Source organism: Acyrthosiphon pisum, chromosome X (genome assembly GCF_005508785.2).
Source record: "Acyrthosiphon pisum isolate AL4f chromosome X, pea_aphid_22Mar2018_4r6ur, whole genome shotgun sequence".
Lineage (NCBI taxonomy): Eukaryota > Metazoa > Arthropoda > Insecta > Hemiptera > Aphididae > Acyrthosiphon > Acyrthosiphon pisum.
In genome coordinates, this window is record NC_042493.1 from 5,102,745 (window position 1) to 5,113,324 (window position 10,580).

The following is a 10,580-nucleotide window of genomic DNA, read 5'->3' on the forward strand; positions in this document are numbered from 1 at the left end:
TGTACGGAATGGTTGATTTCCTTTTGGCACGACTACAGTGAGATTAGGCACAAATACAGGGGAACCTTATTCCACACTCACACTGTAGCAGTGGGAAGAGAAGAACTGTACAGATATATAAATTCGATGAACTCAGTATATATAGAATCTATATATTATATTATTTAAGTCAGGTCTGAGACAGGGCGACTCAATGTCACTATTTAATGGTGCTATTTAATATAGTGTTAGAGAAAGTTATTAGAGCAATGAACGTTAGACCCGACGAAGGAGTGAAGCTGCAGGACTCAACAATAGGGCTATTGGCGTACGCGGACGATTTAGTATTGATGGAAGAATCACCAAATGCACTGAAATCACTGTTCGACTGTCTACAAAGAATGGTAGCGAAAGTAGGACTATAAACGAAACTAACATGGAGTATATGGTCGTTGGAAGACAAGAAACTGCGGTTGTATACCCATCCTTGAATGTAAGAAACTATGTTTTCAACAGAGCCAATCAGTTTAAGTACTTAGGGTCAGTCTTAACTGAAAAGAATGAGATAGCCAAAGAAATATCAGCGAGGATACTTGCCGGCAATAGGGCTTACTATGGACTAGCAAGACTGCTAGGATTGAGATCGTTATCGAAGGAGCTTAAGATACAGTTATATATGACATTACTGCGCCCAGTTATAACTTACAAAGCGGAAACATGGCCACTATGGAAAGAAGATGAAAGAAAGCTGATAATATGGGAAAGAAAAGTTCTAAGGAAGATTTATGGCCCGATGAAAGATAGCAATAACAATGAGTGGAGGATAAAAACGAATAATGAACTATGATTACTTTTCCAGAAGCCAAATATATTAGAGACAATAAGGAGTAGAAGACTAAAGTGGGCTGGACATGCTTGGCGTAGTCAGAATCCCTTGCTACGTATAGTGTTAGAGAAAGATCCAGCTGGGAAGAGACCTTTGGGAAGACCTCGTATGAGACGGGAAGATCTGATTAAAAAAGATGTAAGTACCTTAGGTGAAGGATCAGATTGGAAAGAACGAGCATCCGACAGAGATGGCTGGAGGGAGGGATGTTTGAAGGGATGGTCCTAGCGGCCGTTTTACCCGAAGAAGAAATAAACGATTATATTATCTATATATTATAGATATTTGGTGAATGTATTAAGAATATTACAAATACTACGGCACACGCACATAGGTACAGACAACGGGTATTTACTAAACAGCACGTGCACTCACAACAAATACGATGTTGGTGGAGATGTTTATAAAATAAAAGATACAAGATAAATAATTAAAAAACGTCATTGGTCACGGTTGCCGGGGATGCAAAGGCAGGCGGTGTCTCTGGTCACTTAAAAAACAGACTTCTTGGACGCTCTGATGGCGTGGTCGTCTGAGCCAAAACTATGGGCCCGAGGCATAGTGTGGTCAATCTGGATGCCAATCTGGGTACCACAGGCCACATCCTTTATAATAATTTACATAAAATATTTGTCGCAAACAGCACTAAGCATATTAACCTACCTGTTACCTGTGTGTTTTCAAATTTTAAAATAACTAAAGTTTACCTATACAAATTATTTCAATTATATTTCAAGTAAAATAACTTATGTATCTGATGAATTATTAACTTGTATAAATGTTATATATCATTAAAGTTATTCCAGTGTTTTTTTTTTTAATATAATATGATTATAAAATGTCGTATATGTTTTTTTTTAAAATAATTTCTTGATCAAAGAATAAAACTAAAATATTTCCTTTATATTTACGCAACTTTTTAAAATATTGACAACTATATTATTTTCTTGAACATATTTTTTATGCTGCGTGGGTATTGGTTTTGGATAATTATTCAGGTTGATTATTCAATGGTAGACGTTGATTACGCCCTCGTTACCTGGCTGACTTTCCAAGTTCGGAGGGCTTGCAATCAATAATGACAAAAAGTACATGTACAGGAATACAAAAATTAACAAGAAATATACAAGTTTATAGTATATAGTATAACAAAGTATGTGTATGGATGTGTTTGCGCAATAGTGCGTGGAAGATGTCTTCAGCATGGCATCTTCTTCACGACCCGGCTTGAAGCCCGCCAGTCTTAGGTCCCGTTCTACCAGCGCGGCTTGACTGTCATTTATTAAACCTGGTGACCTCTTAGCCCGGCTTGTTGGCCCGCCTCACCTTCGTCCATCGCATCCTCTCCACAGCCTGCCGAAGTCTTTCCCCCTGTTCCTTGTTGGTCAAGGTATTCTCTACCATCCTGTAGAACTGGCGGAAAGTTTCTTCGGCTTCCCGCAGCACGGAAGCTTTTTTTGCTTGGTCGACAGCGAGGGACTCGAAGGCCGGCCCGCAGAGTATTTTCTGGAGATTTCCTCGCGCTTTATAGTAGTCTTAGAGATCGGAGGGACACTGGGATCTGCCGGGGCATTCAACTGGGACCTGATTCTGGACCTCTCTTGACCCAGGAGATTCGCCGGCCAACATCAGCAATGCATCATCAAACACTGTCCTGTAACCCCGGAGGATCCAAAGTGCGATCGCCCTTTGGGGAAGCACTAGATTCCTCGTGCTACTGGCTGTGGCTGCCACCGTATCTATCCATACTGGGGCGGCGTATAATGGCAGTTGGCTCTCGACAATAGACGCCTACTCTTGGCCTAGCACGGGCCCCTCGCGTTTGGCATGAGCCGAGCCAGAGCGGCCGCTGAGTGAGACGCCTTTTTCGCTGCGATCTTGATGTGGCCGGCAAACGTTAACCTATTGCCAACGAAGACTCCGAGATACCGGAGGCTGTCTTTGAGGTCAATTGGGTGTCCCCCGATGTAAAAGCTCGGTGGCATGTAGGCCCGCCTTCTGGACAGCATGATCGCCTTGCTTTTTGGATGCGTCAACTCTAGGCCTCTAGCCCTTTGAAGCACAGGATTTTTTATTTCTGATTTCTCGACTTTAAGTGACTGTTTCCTATTATTTTACAATACCATATTATAAAAAAAATAGAAAAAAAATAGTTTTTTAAATTGTTCATTAAAAAAAAAGGTGGTATAACATACTTACCACCATGCATGTAACACCTTTTGTATTAGGTATAACATAATTTTTTTTATGATACGTATTTAAGTATATTATTATAGATTTATTTTCTTTATTTTTAAATATTATAACATAAATCAACACTATTAATATTGATTGATAAACCTTTTTATTATTATCATGTAAATAGAATAGTTATGATAACCTTTTTCAATAAAAACAACACAAAATTAAAATTTAACATAAATGAAACTTAAAATCATTTAACTTCTCGACAAAATATAAATGAAAATATCGGCTACTAAATAAAATAAAAACAACTTGTTATAAAAATATATAAAAACAAAATAAATTGAATAAAACTAATTTATTTTTGGTGAAATAGCGCAAAACAGTTCATATTTTTCCCTAAACATAGTGGTATATTGCAGGTTACACACAGCCATTCTGTTCTTTTTTTATTTTTTTTTGTGCTACAATGTCCACATCTTCTTAACGTCCCACGGGCGGGCTGATGTACAGAACTTTGGAATCGAACTTCAGGAGAAATATGTGGTTTATGTTTGGAAATACGACAGGAACTTTTATTTTTTTTTTTTTTTTGAGGTTGTAGTTGATTTGGAGCTAATAAACCATCAACTATTCGCCTCCGAAAGTCTTTCATAGAAAGCTTTTCTTTAGTTAGTTCTTTAAAAAGTATAAAAGCATTGACTATAGCCATATCAAGAAAATGAAAAAATAACCTATGCCACCATTTTTTAGCTTTTCGGTTGATTCCATATGCTGCTTTTAGCTGATCAAAAACATCAACATTATTCATATTAATATTGTAACCTATAAGCACTTTTGGACAGGGGACCATAGTAGTATTTCCATCTTTGAGTTTTCTTTTTACTTGAAAAGTGTCATTGGGCGAGTGTAAGGATGAGATCATATACACAGGTTTATTATCCATCCATTTGTAAACTGCTATGTTGTGATTACTTGTAAAGTAATCAAAGTCTCCTCTTTTTAAGTTTTTATCAGGTAAAAAATTTGGGAGGTATTTTCTATTTGACCTAATTGTACCACATGCATAGATTTTTTTTTCATTAGATTTTGAAAAAGTGGATAACTTGTAAAGTAGTTGTCAATAAATAAAATATGATTTTTTCCTTCTAAACCAACCATGAGATCGTTTACTATCTTTTCACCTAATAACTTTTCCACACCACCTACAACTTTTCCAGTATAAACTTGAAACTTTGATGTATACTTAGTTTTATCATTGAGCATCCAAATCTTGTACCCCCTTTTGATCGGTTTTTGTGGCATATATTGTTTTATAGTAGAGCGGCCTTTGAATTTTACCATTGACTCATCAATTGTAAGATTTTGGGTAAGATTTTTGGATTTTAGAAAACATTCACTTAATTTTTCAATCACAGTCCTAAGCTTGTATAATTTGTCAAAACTGGGTGATCCACGTTTTGGTTCTAATGAACTATCGTTGCAATGGAGATTAGACAAAAACCATCCAAATCTATTGACTGTCATTTGCTTAGATATAAAAGGGTCATTCAAGTCTGGTCCTGTACTCCAGTAATCTCTATATGATGGTAGCCTTTTTATCCCCATTAAAATATTTAAACCTAAAAAAGTTTTCAACTCTTGTTAAGTAACTGGTGTGTATGGTTTTTGAGCTTGCTGGGCATATAAATTAGTTTGAAATAAAATTATATCAATAAGACTATCTGGAAACATTTCTAGAAATAAATTGTAAGGTGTTTTAGATTCCAATGAGAGTATATGAGGTGCTAAATTTGAATCTGACAAAAACACTGGATTTGTAAAGATTTCTGTATTTTTATCCCACTGTGGTTCTTCAAATACATTATATTCATTATTATGAACAAGTAAATCATTATGTGTATTAGACTGTTGAGAAATATTAGCATCTTTTACATTTTGTTTGCGTTTAGGTGTTAATTTTTTTTTCTTAGACTGCCTAGGAGTAGGTATTTCTTCTTCAGAGCTACTAGAGCTACTAGGAGGTATAACTATAGGACTATTACTCACCGATGGACTTGGTAAAAAGTCAGGATCGACATCAGAGTCATCAACAAAACTATTATTATCTGATGGTAAATCACTAATTTCAGCATCAGAATCAAACAAGCAACCAACTATATCTTCATCATTCAATTTATATGCCATAATTACACTAGATGAAGAATTTTTGTTTTGCGTACAAACAAAATAACAACAATAGCAACTAATATGGATATTATACACTGTTTGCACAGTGGTATATATACTATACCACCAATGAATTACTTTTTTAACAATTGCATTTAAGAAAAACAATTATATATCAACTAGGGAAGGTTCATTAGATGTTTTGTAGATGATTTAACAAAACAAACATGAAAATTAATTGTGGAATAATTAACTTATCATATTTCTGTAAAACGAAAATGTGATAAGTGAAAATCAATAAGATTTTATTGATTATACGAAAACGTTTTAAAATTTTGACGGTTCTGCCATCTACCGGTTAATTTTACAACTTATTAAACGTGATATGATGGTGGTATTAAATATATACCACCATGCAAGAGTAGGAGAATTTTTTTTAAAAGTGGTATATTATTTATACCACCATGCTTCAAAGGGCTAGAGGACACCCAGTTGTCGATGCCGCCCAACACCGGATTTATAACGTCCTCCAACTGTCTTCCTGTCCTGGCCACTCCCACGACGGCCAGGACATCGGCGAATCCTACCAGGTGTACTCCGTGGGGAACGTCCATGCCCAGGAGCGAGTCGTAGGTGACGTTCCACAGTGCGGGGCCCAGGATGGAGCCTTGCGGAACGCCGCACGTCTCGGGTCTCGAGGACAGTTTATCGCCTATAAGTAGTTGGCGGTTTGATAACCATCTCTACGAAGTACTCTGGCGTGTTCTTGCACCTGAATGCGTCGTCTATAACGGGCCACCTCAAGGAATTGAACATGTTTTTCACGTCTAGGGTGATGAAAACGCACAGGTCCTTTTGTGTATTGTCGGAAGCGGCCTGCTTGGCAATCGACAGCACTTTTACAACCGCTGATTCAGTGCTCACCCCCTTACGGAATCCGTATTGATTTGGAGCCTTTCTCCTTCCACCGTGAGCATCTAGGTGGGACTCCAGCCTTCGGAGGAGAAGTCTTTCCAAGAGTTTGCCCGGGGTGTCCAGCATACAGATGGGTCTGTAGCTGGACGGGGAGCCGGGTGGCTTGTCCTGACCTTTTCGGATAAACACCACGCGTGCTCTCTTCCATCGAGGAGGATAGGTCAACGCTTGGAGGCATTCGTTATAGACACTCAGCGCTCGCCGTGGGTTACGGGTCATGAAGGACTTTAGGATCTCGTTTGGGACCCCAGAAGGCCCTGCAGGCCTACCTGCTGAGAGACTTTTTGAAGCCTTGGCTAACTCCTCAGCGGTTAATCGTGAAATGGTTCTCTTAAATTTGAGAATGTTTCTTTCGAAATCGAAGGCCTCGAAAATGTTCCGCACTGCCGGTGAGATAGCCGCGTTCCAGTGGCCAGGTGACTGGGAAAAAGTGGTCAGATATATCGGATTCTCTACCCTTGGAGACCATGCCGGGGTTGCGGGATCCGAACTTCTTTATAACGATTTTGTAGGCCTTGCCCCAGGGATCTGTATCGAATTGGGTACAGAGGTCGGACCATGATTTTTCCTTGGTCACTTTAATTGCAGCGCAGAGCTTTCTCCTGGCCACGATGAATCCGACCCTGGCGTCCTGGTACTCTCTTCAACGTGACAGGCATTTTCTGCGGAGCTCTGCGATGTCCTTAGATCACCAGTGAACGGGCACCTTACTCAGGGAACCGGGTCACCTCCTCGGCGTTAACGCTTCGCAGGCGCTTATTAGGTAAGCATCGAGGGACTCGGCATCGGAGAGGGCTTTGTCGATGCCGGTGGACGCTTGGCATCTAAAGCATCTCTCTGGGAGATGAATCGTAGGGCGGACACGGCACATTGTCCACCCGACTGCTGGCCGCCTTAAAATCGGCCACCTTGTCACTATCCCACCAGCTGGGAGTCAGAATTGTATCCGTCGAGGCGTCTTGTGCGATCGGCTTCCTGAGGGGCTGGGCCGGGAGGTCGTCTGTATCAGTCCCAGCCTCAGCGGTCTCTTCTTGGATTTCTTATTAGCTACGGGTTCCTGAGCTGTCCATAGACCATTACAATTGTACGTAGAGACAAGTTTTAAATAGTAAATAAAGATGTCTGTAAAAGTAATTAATAACGTATTAACGTCATTATGATAACATTTAAAGGTTTTTTAGATAACTAGTGATTATTTTATTTTATACCAATTTAACCAGAATGGCTACAACACTATTTAGCAAATTTGTCTGCGTATCAATAGATTAATTATAATAATTAAATTGTGGTACGAGTTAAATAACATGATTTCATAGTTTGGTATCATAATAATTGGTGGTACATACTAAATAAGTAGGGCTCGAAAGTTAATAACCTTAAAAACATTAAAAATTACCTAAAAAGATGCAAATATGACATAACAATGATAAAAAAATGTCCTTAAAAAATTACTAAAAATATTTTTGTTTAATATTTTACTCTATTTTACTATAAAATTCGATACTATTCGAAAATTAGAAAAAAATAATAAAATGTAAATATATTAATATTCACTATAACACGACAACGACGAATATAAACGGTGAGATAAAATCTAATAGGTAGGTCTAGTAGTCCGTATCTATTAGTATCTATTAGTCCGTAGTAATTTCCAAGTTTTAAGTTATCGGCATAATGATCGACAAGAAACGATAAGAAGTGGACTAGTGTGAAATCAGTAAAAATGACTAAAAATGTAGAAAAGTGTCTTAAAAATGTCAAAAAATGACTTAAAAAATAAATTAACACCAAAAATGCAAAATAAAAATTAATTATTCAGATTCACATGCCAATAAAACACAATTGTGACCATGAGAGCATCGTCTAAAAAGTTCCAAAAAAAAATGCATAATATATCAACTTCCGAGCACTACTTATAAGTTATAATACGTGAAAATAATCAAATAGGCGTAGGAAAATAGCAGAAGGTAAATGTAGGTTGTAGGTAAACACAATTCAAAAGTGTACGTTTGATAATTTTTAATAATTATATAATTATGTACATTATAAAGTTATATTTTGATTTGAAATGATAATATTGAATAATATTATATGCATTTTGAAATTATATAAATAGTTTACTTTATTAAACACATAGAAATTTGTATCATTATTCATTAAAAATGCAATTTCGAAGGTACTTAGGTGGAAAAGGAAAATAATACAAATTGTTCCCACAAATAAATTCTATAGTAGGTATTTAAAAAAATTACTCGACTTTGGTGCGCGAAATAAAATTGGTGATTTTTTTTTCTAATTTTAATTTTTGGGTGTTTGATTGTACTTGGGTGGTAGTTTATCTGAGCTTTTATTAACAGACATAAACGAAATCGAAAATATACAATGCATTATTAATTAATGCCATAGCTGTAATGCCTCGTGGGTATGATCATTATTATAATTACCTATATTATATTGTCATATTGATACTGGATTAAGGGCTGCTCAATTTAGATTAAAGTAGATAAATAAAACAATATACTATAGGAGCAAGTAAGCAATAATATATAAATTCTAGTAAAATACGTATTATTATAATAAGCCCGAAATAGGGATACTTCACAATTGGTACCTACGCGGATCTCCATCTACGCCCCACAGTACCTATCTACCTAATCAAATTAATGTTTTTTTTAACATTATAAATAATAACATTGATTTTTTATTTAAGTCATTATTAATTTCAAAAATTCACAATTGTATTATTTTAGATTTAATAATATTAAATAAAAAACACAAAGTCTCAACTTCCGTAGCGTGCAGGATTTGGTTCAAAAATAACCCCCGTCCAATTTATGCTACTGATATGTTGCTAAATTTGTACACATCGTATATCAATACGTTCCTTGGACTTCAAATTATAGGGGAGTGTGTATTTATCCATTTCAAAAACATTTACATTATAATTATCTATAAAACGATTAGCTAATAACTATACTATTATTATTATTTATAATACAAAACGTCATTCAAATGTATGATAAGTATATAATATATAATTTATGTAGTTACATTTAGAACAAGCATACAAACTGGTTTTGAATGTACAAAACCAAATTTAGTCTATAAAAACAGTCTCTAGTAATTTCCTCTATATCTCCACATTATATGTACTCTTAAATAGACACCCTTGGTAGATCTTGAAATATTTTGTTACAACTTCATATTTAAATTATCATTACCTATAGTCTTTGATAAAGGTACCACCTATACGGGCAGTCACGTTTCAATATTTTTTATTATTTAATTTATATAATGGCGATATCAGAAATTTTCATCAAATGTTTATCTTATAATTTGACATGGTAAAATCGATGGTTAGAAGGTAAAAGGGCGTAAATGTCAATTTCAAAATTGTTTAAGAGAGCCGAAAAACAGATATTTTCATATGAACTGTGTTACAACCTATTAGAACATCGTATAACACTTTGATTTGAGACTTAATATGATTTGTAATGATTTTGTACGTATTTTGTATTGATTAATTGTTCATAATCATAACATATTTGTGTATTTAAAGCCAATTAAAAAAAAAAATTACTATTACGCTCCTTTTTTTCTAATCATGACTCTTACGCTCCAAAAATGTTCTATTGACTATAAAGTATAATGGATAGTTTAATATTGTTATTTGTTTTATATAATTGATTATATTCAATGAAGATTTGTATTAAAAGTATTTCACAAATTGTAGATATAAACGCTTTTTATAGTGCTAACAAAACCACTAACAAAAATGATAAATTGATCTAACCGTGAACAATGACGCTTACGTATTATCAAGTTTCATTGAATGCCGTTTACATCTTTTAATTGACGTTTACACCCAGTTTTTTCATTCCCACTAATTCTATGCCGTTTACGACCACATAATATTAAAGCATCGATTCTTGAATATATACAAATGATAACAATGTTTAGGTTCAATTATTCGATGTATAATAATGCCGTTTACAACAATATGCAATAACATCGATTTTTAAAAAAGTGGTGTTTACGCCCTTAATTTACCTTCTAACCATAGAAATTTTCAAAATATTTTTAGTAATAAGTTATTTATAGACATTTAAAATTTTTTATGTTTTGAGTTTTTACTCTACAATTTTCAATAACATTTTATTTGTTGGGTTAAAAAGCTTGAACATTTAGTACAAGGTCTTTATAAGCTGTAATAATTGCAGTTGACAAATGTTAAAGATCCATAGGCAGGATTTTTTTTTTTTAAGTATTTAAAGTTTAAATGCTGACAAAATATATAAAAATCTCGACAATTATCTTTTATTGTAATTAAAATATTAAAAAGTGTTCAATTTTTATTTTTTATAGCTGAGGATTGAACGTCTAAAAC

The 10,580-nt window shown here is 35.1% G+C and overlaps 1 protein-coding gene across 1 annotated transcript; it reads right to left on the reverse strand.

The window, feature by feature from the left end:
- Positions 1-2,667: 2,667 nt before the first annotated feature.
- LOC103308312 (piggyBac transposable element-derived protein 4-like) lies at positions 2,668-4,657 on the reverse strand. Its single transcript, XM_008181466.1, has 3 exons — positions 4,208-4,657; positions 3,481-4,154; positions 2,668-2,971 (listed from the first exon to the last, which is right to left on the reverse strand). The coding sequence occupies exons 1-3, from the start codon at positions 4,655-4,657 to the stop codon at positions 2,668-2,670; spliced, it is 1,428 nt and encodes a 475-aa protein (XP_008179688.1).
- Positions 4,658-10,580: the final 5,923 nt, after the last annotated feature.